We start from the raw sequence: 14,439 nt of genomic DNA, 5'->3' as shown, positions 1-14,439 counted from the left end.
AAACATTCATGAAGCTTGGTTCTTTTATGACTTTATTATGGGTGAACAGAAAAAAGTGATCAAATCTGCTGGGTCAAAAATATACATACAGCAGCGCTAATATTTGGTAACATGTCCCTTGCCCATTTTCACTTCAATTAGGCGCTTTTGGTAGCCATCCACAAGCTTCTGGTTGAATCTTTGACCACTCCTCTGGACAGAATTGGTGCAGTTCAGTTAAATTTGATGGCTTTCTGACATGGACTTGTTTCTTCTTCTTGTCCTGTTGGAACACCCAACTGCGCCCAAGACCCAATCTTCGGGCTGATGACGTTAGGTTATCTTGAAGAATTTGAAGGTAATCCTCCTTCTTCATTATCCCATTTACTCTCTGTAAAGCACCAGTTCCATTGGCAGCAAAACAGCCCCACAGCATAATACTACCACCACCGTGCTTGACGGTAGGCATGGTGTACTTGAGGTTAAAGGCCTCACCTTTTCTCCTCCAAACATATTGCTGGGCATTGTGGCCAAACAGCTCGATTTTTGTTTCGTCTGACCACAGAACTTTCCTCCAGAAGGTCTTATCTTTGTCCATGTGATTAGCAGCAAACTTCAGTCGAGCCTTAAGGTGCCGCTTTTGGAGCAAGGGCTTTTAACCATTATTCCATACACAACTCCTATTTACCATTTTTTATACAATTTAAAACGATTTCTTGGAAAAACAACTGAAATGCTTGCTGCCACAGCAATGGTACTAAACAAATGAGGGGACTGCATACAAAAAAGCCTGCCTTTGATTGCATCTCAGTGACTGGCTTCCTGGCCAACAGAAATGGGATTAAAATAGTGTTTTGCACAATTGTGTTTTGCACTTTTTTGATTCCTTTTACAAACAAAAGGACAATGGGATGTCGCTCAGTGGAGTACGAGCTATCAAATTCAGTAGAGAACCTCCTGACATGATAGGGGAACTTTAAAGGCTATGTGTAACAATATTAAAAGTCGCAGGACTCGTCGACGCATCTTTGAAACCTTGTCACGTTGTAATGATGTCACCCATGTGCCGCTGGTTGGTCTTTAGTTTTTATTTGAAGTCAAACAACCAAGTAAAGCGGGAGATGACTTTTAGAGTTTGCCCTCGTATCCCAGAAGCCATTGTGAGGTCACAAATTAAGGACGTAATGACAAAATGTCGAATATATTGCCGAGCGAGGCGCAACCAAAAAAGAGGGAGCCGAGGTAGCGAACGACGGTCGGATTGAGCGAACGACTTTGTGAAACGTGAAGAATGAATCGAAAATTAAATTTGTCAAAAGCAATTGCATTATTTCATCACCTCGAGGAAGAGGATGGGCCAGATTTGTCGTCTTCTTCGGCTGAGTCAGGCAAGTGAGAAGCATGACAGCAGTGCGCAAACTGCAGGAGGAGGACAGATACCCTCTGGAAGTGTGGGCTGTGTGACATTTGCCTGGCACGGCCAGACTGTTCTCCTGGTATTTTTTAAACACCAGGAGAACAGTCTGGGATCCAGCTCCTCACTGACCTCTCGAGCCCGAACGAAAGTAACAGTGCAATCAGATTTGTTTATTTGTGTGCTTGTTCTTAACAAGCAACGTCACTCTTGCGCGTCGGAAGTCGTCTCCACAACAACACAGATGGCGAATGGGAGAGCCGAGAATATGTTGCAATTCGCGGTAAATTCAGTGTTAAATGACCAAAAACACATCGAGTCGCTAAAACCAATTCTTTCCTGTGCTAGTCATGTTGTATAAACCTTTCCGTTCTCCGCTCTCCTCGTATGTTTATTTCCTCGCACTAGAGGTTGTCGCTTTACCAACGTCACGTCCACCCACCGCTGATTGGTCCACTCCGCTGTCTGTTTGCTGTGGCTTGCTCCGCCCAGGAAATTTAATCCGCGGAACGGTCGCCACACTATCGCTGGAACAGCGGTGAGTCTGGAGTTCCAGGCAAGTGTGATGTAGCCCTGTGTCTTAGTCCATGACGAAACTGAGTGGCATGACTGAAAAAAATCGCACTGAACTGATTTATTGTAAATATTTTTTAAAATACTTTTTTCAATGTAATATTTTTTTCCACAATCAATCTTTTCAATTTGTATATAGATGTGTGTGTTTGAAAAACTTGATTGTATGTATATACGTTTAATAAGGTGATGGGTGCAATACCTAACCTTACGAAGACATCCAAACCCTTTTTGTGTTAGATATACATATATCTACATTGGGGCAAATAAGTTTTTAGTCAACCACTAATTGTGCAAGTTCTCCTACTTGAAAATATTAGAGAGGCCTGAAATTGTCAACATGGCTAAACCTCAACCATGAGAGACAGAATGTGGAAAAAAAAAAACCTGAAAATCACATTGTTTGATTTTTAAAGAATTTATTTGCAAATCATGGTGCAAAATAAGTATTTGGTCAATACCAAAAGGTCATCTCAATACTTTGTTATGTACCCTTTGTTGGCAATAACGGAGGCCAAACGTTTTCTGTAACTCTTCACAAGCTTTTCACACACTGTTGCTGGTATTTTGGCCCATTCCTCCATGCAGATCTCCTCATGAGCAGTGATGTTTTGGGGCTGTCATTGGGCAACACAGACTTTCAACTCCCTGCACAGATTTTCTATGGGGTTGAGATCTGGAGACTGGCTAGGCCACTCCAGGACCTTGAAATGCTTCTTACGAAGCCACTCCTTTGTTGCCCTGGCTGTGTGTTTGGGATCATTGTCATGCTGAAAGACCCAGCCACGTCTCATCTTCAATGCCCTTGCTCATGGAAGGAGATTTTCAGTCAAAATGTCTCGATACATGGCCCCATTCTTTCCTTTACACAGACCAGTCGTCCTTGTTCCTTTGCAGAAAAACAGCCCCATAGCATGATGTTTCCACCCCAATGCTTCACAGTGGGTATGGTGTTCTTCGGATGCAATTCCATTATTCTTTCTCCTCCAAACACGAGAACCTGTGTTTCTACCAAAAAGTTCTATTTTGGTTTCATCTGACCATAACACATTCTTCCAGTCCTCTTCTGGATCATCCAAATGCTCTCTAGCGAACCGCAGATGGGCCTGGACATGTCCTGGCTTCAGCAGGGGGACACGTCTGGCAGTGCAGGATTTGAGTCCCTGGCGGCGCATTGTGTTACTGATAGTAGCCTTTGTTACTGTGGTCCCAGCTCTCTGTAGGTCGCTCACTAGGTCTCCCCGTGTGGTTCTGGGATTTTTGCTCACCGTTCTTGTTATCATTTTGACGCCACAGGGTGAGATCTTGCATGGAGCCCCAGATCGAGGGAGATTATCACTGGTCTTGTATGTCTTCCATTTTCTAATAATTGCTCCCACAGTTGATTTCTTTACACCAAGCGTTTTGCCTATTGTAGATTCAGTCTTCCCAGCCTGGTGCAGGTCTACAATTTTGTCTCTGGTGTCCTTCGACAGCTCTTTGGTCTTGGCCATAGTGGAGTGTGGAGTGTGACTGACTGAGGTTGTGAACAGGTGTCTTTTATACCGATAATGAGTGAAAACAGGTGCCATTAATACAGGTAACGAGTGGAGCCTCGTTAGACCTCGTTAGAAGAAGTTAGACCTCTTTGACAGCCAGAAATATTGCTTGTTTGTAGGTGACCAAATACTTCTTTTCTGGAAATAAATTCTTTAAAAATCAAACAATTAAATTTTTTTTTCTCCACATTCTCTTTCATGGTTGAGGTTTACCCATGTTGACAATTACAGGCCTCTCTAATCTTTTCAAGTAGGAGAACTTGCACAATTGGTGGTTGACTAAATACTTATTTGCCCCACTGTATATTCACTATTGCACTGTTGGTCTACTGTACTGTATAAAACCTGTTTTGACCATAGTATGTATAAAGGCCAAAAACACATATGACCACACCTGCTCTTCCTGTTGAAATATCAAATATAAAACTATTTAGTCTTATTTTTTTTTCTGTTCAATGTTCATCCTAACAAGTCGAACAAATATTATCAAGCTTCAAAACGGTTCGTCGAGTATGTATGGTTGTCAATTGGACATCAATGTTACAAATTTTGACAAAACTTTTTGGATTTTTTTTGTTGTTGTCTTTTTGGTCCCAAAATGTTATAATTGGTCAGTGAAGAAAACAACAGTTTGGACATGAATGTTACGGTGTCCTGAAAAAAGGGACCCAACCAGGCTATTGTAAACAATTCTTTCTTTGAAATGTAAAGACAACATCAAGGCCATGCAAAATCAAGACGAAATAGTCCCGGACCTTAAAGGGTAATACTGACCCATATCATAGTATCCTGATATCATTATTTTGTATCTTTTAGTGTCAACTTAGACTATGTGTGTTTACCGATGGCATAAATGATGAAAACAATTTAGTGTCTAGCACATTGACTTGTTAAAATGTTTTCATTATGTAACAAATGATGACATAAATACAAAATATGAAAGACAACTTATGTTTAATGGAAGAAGTAGACAGTTTGCTGCACTGTCAGGCTCGTAACCGTGGAAAAAGAATAGTATCTGTCTTTAAATATAGCTCATCAACTTGATATAGAAACCTTAGAGTAAGACAAAAAATCCATAAGCAGCAGACGGACGGGCATAGCTGTCAACGACTATCAGAAAGTCACATATGGGATTTCTTCAATTTAAAGACCAATGCTTCAACATGGAGACAGTTTTCTACCCCAAAACACACAAAACCTTTATTTGCTTTTAAAAAAGAGAATTAAATATTGGCGAAACGAAGTGAAATTAAAAGCAAAAATCCAACAGAGATGTCCTTTCCCCTCTTTGAATGCATACAGCACAGAAAGAAACACGTACGTAGGAGAATGTGATGATTTTCCTCCCATTCAAAGAAGCTGTTAAGGCCTCAATTATGTCGCATCCTCTCCTTGGTTACGGCTCCTCTTTGCTAATAGATCCTCTCCACAATAAAAGCCAGTAAGGCTGCTGTCAGCGCCAGCCCGACCCCCAGCCTCTTTAATAGCTCTCGGTCCACACTGTAAGACCCAATCAACAAAACAGACGAAGACATAGAAGAAGGACCTTGGACACCATTTGCCATCTGCTCCTGTGAATGAAGCACACAAAGAGAAAAGAGCTTTTCAACATCATCTTTGGCAACAAAAGAATGTTAATTTTTCCACAAAGAAGCAGAGGGTCCGCTAAAAGTTTGCAGTTGGAAAAAAGTTGACTTGAGGGTTGGGTGATAACCAGCTGCAGAATTTTACATATGAGAAACTGGTGTCGTTGGCTGCATCTAACCAGCAAATATATTAATATTGAAACACATATGCAATGCAATGTTTTTTTTTTTTTTTTGGAATTAGTCTCTAGAAACAACATATTTTTTATGTTGAAATATATATTTAAAACTTATATAATGTATATATACAGTGCTGGTCAAGTATTGGCACCCCTGCAGTTCTGTCAGATAACGCCCAATTTTTCCCAAAAAATGATTCCAATTACAAATGCTTTGGTAGTAATATCTTCACTTATTTCGCTTGCAATGAAAAAACACAAAAGGGAATGACATTTTTTTTCCCCAATGATTATCATTTTACACAAAACTCCAAAAATGGGCTGGACAAAAGTATTGGCACCCTCAGTATAATACTTGGTAGCACTACCTTTAGACAAAATAACTGCGAGCAATTGCTTCCGGTATCCATGAATGAGTTTCTAACAATGCTCTGCTGGAATTTAAGACCTTCTTCTTTGGCCAACTGCTCCATGTCTCTGAGATTTGAAGGGTGCCTTCTCCAAACTGCCATTTTCAGATCTGTCCACAGGTGTTCTATGGGATTCAGGTCTGGACTCATTGCTGGCCACTTTAGAAGTCTACAGTGCTTCCTCTCCAACCATTTTCTAGTGCTTTTTGAAGTGTGTTTTGGGTCATTGTCCTGCTGGAAGACCCATGACCTCTGAGGGAGACCCAGCTTTCTCACACTGGAGCCTACATTATGCTGCAAAATTTGTTGGTAGTCTTCAGACTTCATAATGCCATGCACACAGTCAAGCAGTTCAATGCCAGTGGCAGCAAAGCAACCCCAAAGCATTATGGAACCACCGCCATGTTTGACTGTGGGGACTGTGTTCTTTTCTTTGAAGGCCTCGTTTTTTTCCTGTAAGCTCTATGTTGATGCCTTTCCCCTAAAAGCTCTACTTTTGTCTCATCTGACCAGAGAACTTTCTTCCGAAACGTTTTTGGCTTTCTCAGGTAAGTTTTGGCAAACTTCAGCCGGGCTCTTTTATGTCTCTAGGTCAGAAGTGGGGTCTTCCTGGGTATCCTACCATAGAGTCCCTTTTCATTCAGATGCTGACGGACAGTACTGGTCGACACTGTTATAACCTCGGACTGCAAGACAGCTTTAACTTGTTTGAATGTTAGTCGAGGTTCTTTATCCACCATCCGCACAATCTTTCGTTGAAATCTCTCGTCAATTTTCTTTTCCGTCCACATCTAGGGAGGTTAGCCACGGTGCCATGGGCTTTACACTTATTGATGACACTGCGCACGGTAGACACAGGAACATTCAGGTCTTTGGAGATGGACTTGTAGCCTTGAGATTGCCCATGCTTCCTCACAATTTTGCTTCTCAAGTCCTCAGACAGTTCTTTGGTCTACTTTCTTTTCTCCATGTTCAATGTGGTACACACAAGGACACAGGACAGAGGTTGAGTCAACTTTAATCCATTTTAATTGGCTGCAAGTGTGACTTAGTTACTGCCACCACCTGTTATGTGCCACAGTTAAGTAACAAGTGCTATTAATTCCACACATTAGAGAAGCATCACATGATTTTTCAAAGGGTGCCGATACTTTTGTCCAGCCCATTTTTGGAGTTTTGTGGAAAATGATAATTATTGAATTTTTTCCCCATTCTCTTTTGTGTTTTTTCATTGCAAGCAAAATAAATGAAGATATTACTACCGAAGCATTTGTAATTGCAATCATTTTCTGGGAGAAATTGAGCATAATTTGACAGAATACTTTTAGCCAGCACTGTATAGTAATATTGAAACACATACACAGTGCAGTAGTATTTTTTTCCTTCTTGAATTAGTTATCTCTGGAAACAATAGATTTTTATGATATATATATATATATACTGTATATATGTGTATATATAAAACAACAGCAAAAAACAAACTGGTTTCAACTGCTCTCAGGACCAAAACACGCATGTTAGAAGAGTTGTTTTCTTTCACAAATATTTTCACCTTATGTCTACCTCCATCTGCTGCCTCTAGCAACGCTATTTAATTTGAGAATAACTAACATGATAATGAACCAAATATGATACCTTGTAGATGAATGCATTCACATGAAAACAGCTGTTATTTTATGAATAAATGTGAAATATATGTGAGCATAATTAACCCACGAAGCTGTACAGTAGTAAACGCAATTTGGTGGTAATCAAATATTCTTAGGCGCCTGTCTGCTGAATTAGGTTTGATGTTGACAATGAGCCGTGATGAGATGTGTGAAAGATCAATATGGGCAAGGCAAAGCAATACAAAATTGATTTTGGTGTTAAGTTGCTTTTCTATCAGTTGCATCTAAAATCAGAAAAACACTGTTAGCTATACTATTATTAGTATGGAAAATTCAAACGGCATAACGTGCCTTGGGGGCCCAAAAATGGGAACTGTTTTGATGTTAGTTACTGAAATGCACAAATATTCATTTTCTTTTTAGATTAAGGAATGCAAATCAGCTCAGGCATAGGCTATTGATCCCAAAACAAATAAGAAATTCTGCACAAGAGGTGTCAATCTAAGCATCAGCCACATTGGAGGCGAGCTTGTGTGAAAATGGATCGGAATGACCTTGAGGTGGTGCGTGTGCATCTCCTCCTGCCCGACTGTTGATAAAATACCTTATCACCACCAAGATAGATTATGCAGAGGGATATTGAGTAATTGATCCGTAGCTTTCTTGAGTAACCTTTCATCAAGTTCACTAGAGACAACGTCATAAGCTTTTTATATTTATCAAAGGCGCATCGACTTATTCGCTCTTTGAAGACTTTGCACCTTAACCATCAAATATTTGGTGATTGCATGTAGGTGCAGAAAGTCTGTTTTACAACTGAAAAAAGTCTGCTATGTTTGGACAACTTTACAAAATAATGATTTTCCTGCACTGTTTGGTCTGCCTACACATGATCCACTTAAAAAAAAAAAAAAAAAGTGAAAAATCTTCCAAAGTTGTGAATACAGTTTTCTGAATTTCTTGGCCAACCAAATGCACTTTTGACCTCCAAGAACCAACAATTATGCATATGTACTGCATGTTATAGCGGACGCCCACACGTGTTGCATGCACATGACTGTGTGAGCAGCTACACAGCATTGGTCCAAAACACTCATATCTTCCGGTCTTCTCTACTATCTTTTGCCAGTGCCTCCTTCACACTCTCCTCTGCACACAATGCTGGAGAGATACAATAACCGCCAACGCCTACGTGACACATCCATAAGTGACTTACTACTGGCTGTGGACAATAGTAGTAACAAGGGGAAAGTCTAGCTCACACATTCAAGTTTGGCTCACTGCAAGACTGGATTACCTGATGGTGAAACTAATACTTTCTTGTTCCGACAGATGCTTAATAGACAATAAGAACATTTCTGATAAGACTCCTGATGGTAGGCTCGTAAAATCTTTGCTATCATGTTATACTATGATGGAGTTCTTACAGCAGTCTTGTCAAAACTTTGTTACCATGTTATACTATGATGGAGTCTTGATGGAAGTCTTGTCTAATCTTTGTTATCCTACAATATACAGTGGCGTAGTAACTCCAAAACTTAGCATAGAAAATCCCTGATTGTGGAGGCGACAGCGCCGTCTTTTGGGCAATTTGCGATCGGTATGTCGCAGTGGCTTTCAAATTTTATGGTTTTACGTTCCAATGGCGTACCGCAAGCAACACGTCACTTCCGCTCATTAATATTCATGACATTAGCTACTGATGCTAAGTAGGGACAAGCCACCGTTTGTCTCTAATAGGAAATGAATGGAAATCGTGTACGAAGGAGATGTTTACAGCGCTAAACCTACCAATTCTCTCCGAAAATGATGTGCCTGGTGCCAAATTGACTGGCAAAGATGTGGTTGAACATAAAAATGTTCAGTTAAAGAGATGGCTTTAATGTCAAAGGCTGAAAAAGACGAAAAAAACGAGCCGACCTAAGCATAGCTTTATCTTTTTTATCGACGCGACTGACAATGACATTCTCCTGTTTCAACAAGCTATCCTTTACCATCAGCCCTGTCTTTCTTATATATCCTCTGGTTGTCCTACGTCTCTTACCGTTCTTGGGGGTAATTTAGTTAGCTTTGTGTAGTGATCGCAAATGGTACTCAGTGACAGCCAACGAACACTTTAAATTTTTTCATTGATAACAGATCTTAATCCTATAATATATATATATATATATATATATATATATATATATATATATATATATATATATATATATATATATATATTATATATTAGTGCAGAAAATCAATTCAAAACTCCAAAAATTAACATAGAAAATGCCACTTTCCACTTTTTCATTGGCAGGCCATATTGCTAGTATACATATACTTACTGTATATCTGAGAGATTGAAAATATTTTCCACATCCACAAAATAATGATTTCTCTCAAATATTGTTCACACATCTGTTTAAATCTATGATAGTGTGCATTTCTCTTCGCTGACATAATCCATCCCACCCCACAGGTGCGCCATATTAGGATGCTGATTGGACAGCATGATTATTGCACAGGTGTGCCTTAGGCTAGCCACTCTGAAACGTGCAATTTTGTTCTATAGGGGTTTGAGGGTGGACTCAGTAAACCAATCAGACCACAATTTGCATCATGCAGTGCCACACATATCCTTTGCACAGAGTTGATCAGATTTTCAATTGTGCATGCGGAATGTTGGTCCACTTCTTTTCAATGAACTGGAACACAAAGTCATATATGCCGATCCAGAACATCCCATACATGCTCAGTGGGTAAAAAGGTCCGGTGAAAATGCTGGCCATATAAGAACTGGGATGTTTTCAGCTTCCAAGAATTGTGTACAGATCCTCGCAACATGGGGCCATGCAACCAGCTGCCGTTCCTGCTGCACTAAATTGAAAAAAGAAAATAGAAGTCCTGTGCAAGGCTTGTGTCTGGCGCACGGCTTCTGCAGAACAGACACATAGAAGTCGTAAGGTGTGCAACTACACACGCTGATTACAACGGTTGATTATTTAATCGGGCTGGCGTTCGCTGAGGGATCGCAACTGTTTGCTTGCGGTGTAAATGAACATTGAGTGGGAGGACTCCAGAAGCCACCACGCCAATCTTGAAATATACATCTATTCATTTAGAAGAAAACAGAAAAAAATGGACTCACCAAAGTAAAGCATATGAGCTGTTGCTTAGCAAAAGGAGATCACAAAATAAGTGAAAAAAAAAGAGATATTTACTTTCACACACAAATACCTCTTTCTTTTGTGAAAAATGTTGTGTTGGATTAAGAGGTATTTCTTTTTAATAAATGCAAAGGGAGGCAATAAGAATTTAACTAAGAAATACAAAAATATAATATCAATGCCACATAAGTTATTTTTGCTTATATGCAATTGCGTTTTTTTTTTTTTTTTTTTTCTCCAAAATGTCCAAACAGACAAGCTTCCTTAGATCTGGCAGAAGTGGCACCCAAGATTAACATAAAAACTGAACATGTGGAAGGTGGAAGTGGCCTAATCGTTTTCATAAGAATCTTAACGTGTAAAATACACGTTAAAAAAAAACAGATTAAAAAAAAAAAAAACCAACAACTTTAGAATCTTGCTGTCAAAAAATAAAATTCCTGAGCATTTTGACAGTTAAAACTCCCATACACCGAAGGTAAACAACATTTAAGAATAAAAGTCTAGACAAAGAAAAAGAAACAGACAGGCAAAACATAATCGATCAATGGTGTCAGGCCCAAATATACTACTACCTTCACCCCATCTGTCTGTTTAGCTGTCTCTCTGCAGATGTCATTTAACAACAGGGTGTCAGGATAGAGACTGAACAGTGTACTCTAAAATCTATTACTAGTTTGGAGGATAAGTGCAAATCTAAGTGGCACTGGGTGCATGTCAGCACAGTGGGAGTGGAGAAGAGTGGAGAAAAGTACTGCGAAAAAACTGAGAGAATGCCTCAGGAAAACATATACAATTGTATGACATTTCACCACCATGTGCACATGCACAGGTCTGGACAGCATGGTTTTGCTTTCTCTGCGCACAGCAGGGAAACATAGTGAACATAATCATCCCCAAAAAATCATTGACTGTGGAATGGCACAGTTAAAATAATCTGAAAGACTGAAATGGCACTTTTGTCCCTCACTACTGCAATTCTATACCAACATCACGAGAAAGAAGAAACAATGCACAGTGGTCACATTTCTCACATGATCCTCACCAGCTGTCGGTGTCACTCTAGACACAAATGAAGTTTTGTGTGTGCGCGTGTGTAAAAAGATACTGGAACAGGCTGTTGAGTCAGGAGTGACAAAACCACAGGGACAATTACAACGAGCTGCCGTTCAGTCTATCAATGGACAAAAAGACAAACAACAAAAGTATACGAAGATTCTGCCAGATTCTAAATTAAATCTAATACAAGCTGAAGATAACGGGAGAAACAGTGCAGAGATTTAGAAAAGGGTAGCATTCACTTTCAGAAATATTGCTTAATATTGGTATTTCTGATGTTTTGGGGGCGTGGTTCGATGACAATTCAGCATCCCTTACTAGTCATTTATCACCCATAACATAAAAACTGAGCTCCTTTGTTCCCATAAGTAGTTAATTGTAGTCATTTACACGTTCTTAGTTAAAATTACATGGCCCATTTCTACCAGGAAAATTAATAAAAACCAGTTTTAATTTTAAGTAGCTATTTACAGTTGACAACTTTTGATAGTTATGGCTTAATTTGAGTTGAAGGATCTTAATAGAATGTCCATATTTTTGCAGCCAGACTGGCTGGCTGCTTATCCTAACAAAACAGCAAGGGATTAGTGTCAATTAATCAGTTGAACACAATGGCAAACAAAGCATAGAGTGATAGAAATGTTTTTTAAAAAAAATATATTTTCATTGTTTTTGTACTTTTTTCCCAGGGTGCAGAACTTACAAATTCATAATTAATCAAGAGTGCATTCCTTTAAAAGCTGGTTAGTCACATTGCCTTTCATTGTTAAAGGATTGCAATTATTTCATTTGTTCTCTTAAAAAATATCTATGGTTCACTGTAATTACAAAAATTGGAAGTTGCCAGATTTTCCAAACTATAAGTCAAACCCTCAAGGAACAAACTCCTTTAGATTCATATGGCGCACTGATTATAAGGCACATTACTGCATGAATGTGTGGCTTTTTTCATTTTTTCTTCATTTTTTAAAACATTATTACTGTTGCTTTAGTTATTCATTTATTTACTATTTGTTCTATTTATGGGTTTGATGACAGATGAATACAGTGGTAACTCGACATACGATCGCTTCGACACACGATCTTTTCGACATCCGACGTAAAATTTGACTCGCCATTAGTTTCTACATCCGATGACGTGCTCGAAATACGACGACATGTAAGCACCGCAAACGGACGCACAGCTGATTTTCTTGTGAGAGAAATCAACACAGGTTTAGGAAATGTTGGTACAGGTAGTGAAACAAGGAAAAAGGTGGCGCTTTCAGATCTTATCCAACACAAAACGCCAACTGTCCCTCGCAGTTGACGGTGTTCTCAAGAAAACATTGAAAGCGAAAGTAAACTCAACCGCACCGCTATCTCTCTCTGTCATATCAGTCACGCGGTGCGTTCAGGTACAGAAAAAATATGTCCGCCACATAAGAACCTGATTCGTTACATTATTATAGGAATTATTATTATTATTATATTATTATTCCGATTTTTATTTATAATTAGCTTGTTTTGCTATGCTATGTGTAATTTCCATTTTTAATAGTACCAGCAGTATTTATTAAGGATTTAGTGTAGGTTTTTGGGCTGTGTAACGAATTAATGGAATTATAATGTATTCTTATGGGAAAATCCTTCTCGACATACGACCATTTCGACTTACAAAAGAGGTCCTGGAAAGAATTAACTTCGTATGTAGAGGTACTACTGTATGTGTCTTGAACACTTACAGTTGTGGTCAAAAGTTTACATACACTTGTGAAGAACATAATGTCATGGCTCTTTTGAGTTTCCAGTTATTTCTATAACTCTGATTTTTCTCCGATAGAGTGATTGGAACAGGTACTTCTTTGTCACAAAAAACATTCATGAAGTTTGGTTCTTTTATGACTTTATTATGGGTTAACAGAAAAAGTGATCAAATCTGCTGGGCCAAAAATATACATACATGGATCTGAAAAAGCGAATCATTGACTTGAACAAGTCAGGAAAGTCACTTGGAGCCATTTCAAAGCAGCTGCAGGTCCCAAGAGCAACAGTGCAAACAATTGTTTGTAAGTATAAAGTGCATGGCACTGTTTTGTCCCTGCCACGATCAGGAAGAAAACGCAAGCTATCACCTGCTGCTGAGAGAAAATTGGTCAGGAGGGTGAAGATTCAACCGAGATTCACTAAAAAGCAGATCTGCCAAGAATTAGAAGCTGCTGGAACACAGGTGTCAGTGTCCACAGTCAAGTGTGTTTTGTATCTCCATGGACTGAGAGGCTGCCGTGCAAGAAGGAAGCCCTTGCTCCAAAAGCGGCACCTTAAGGCTCGACTGAAGTTTGCTGCTGATCACATGGACAAAGATAAGACCTTCTAGAGGAAAGTTCTGTGCTCAGACGAAACAAAAATCGAACTGTTTGGCCACAATGCCCAGCAATATGTTTGGAGGAGAAAAGGTGAGGCCTTTAACCCCAAGTACACCATGCCTACCGTCAAGCACGGTGGTGGTAGTATTATGCTGTGGGGCTGTTTTGCTGCCAATGGAACTGGTGCTTTACAGAGAGTAAATGGGATAATGAAGAAGGAGGATTACCTTCAAATTCTTCAAGATAACCTAACGTCATCAGCCCGAAGATTGGGTCTTGGGTGCAGTTGGGTGTTCCAACAGGACAATGACCCCAAACACACATCAAAGGTGGTAATGGAATGGCTAAATCAGGCTAGAATTAAGGTTTTCGAATGGCCTTCCCAAAGTCCTGACTTAAACCCCATTGAGAACTTGTGGACAATGCTGAAGAAACAAGTCCATGTCAGAAAGCCATCAAATTTAACTGAACTGCACCAATTCTGTCAAGAGGAGTGGTCAAAGATTCAACCAGAAGCTTGCCAGAAGCTTGTGGATGGCTACCAAAAGCGCCTAATTGAAGTGAAAATGGGCAAGGGACATGTTACCAAAT

At 39.5% G+C, this 14,439-nt stretch overlaps 1 protein-coding gene across 1 annotated transcript in view; it reads right to left on the bottom strand.

Moving 5' to 3' along the window:
• Positions 1 to 4,448: 4,448 nt before the first annotated feature.
• cdkal1 (CDK5 regulatory subunit associated protein 1-like 1) overlaps positions 4,449 to 14,439 on the bottom strand; it is a 400,412-nt gene continuing 390,421 nt past the window's right edge. Inside the window, exon 15 of the mRNA XM_057834194.1 lies at positions 4,449 to 5,078. Coding sequence (XP_057690177.1) covers positions 4,920 to 5,078 — 159 coding nt within the window. The 3' untranslated portion in view covers positions 4,449 to 4,919. The remainder of the gene's footprint in view (positions 5,079 to 14,439) is intronic.

Source organism: Corythoichthys intestinalis, chromosome 4 (assembly GCF_030265065.1).
Source record: "Corythoichthys intestinalis isolate RoL2023-P3 chromosome 4, ASM3026506v1, whole genome shotgun sequence".
Lineage (NCBI taxonomy): Eukaryota > Metazoa > Chordata > Actinopteri > Syngnathiformes > Syngnathidae > Corythoichthys > Corythoichthys intestinalis.
Note: the sequence above shows the minus strand (reverse complement) of the source record. Positions and strands in the feature narration are given on the sequence as shown.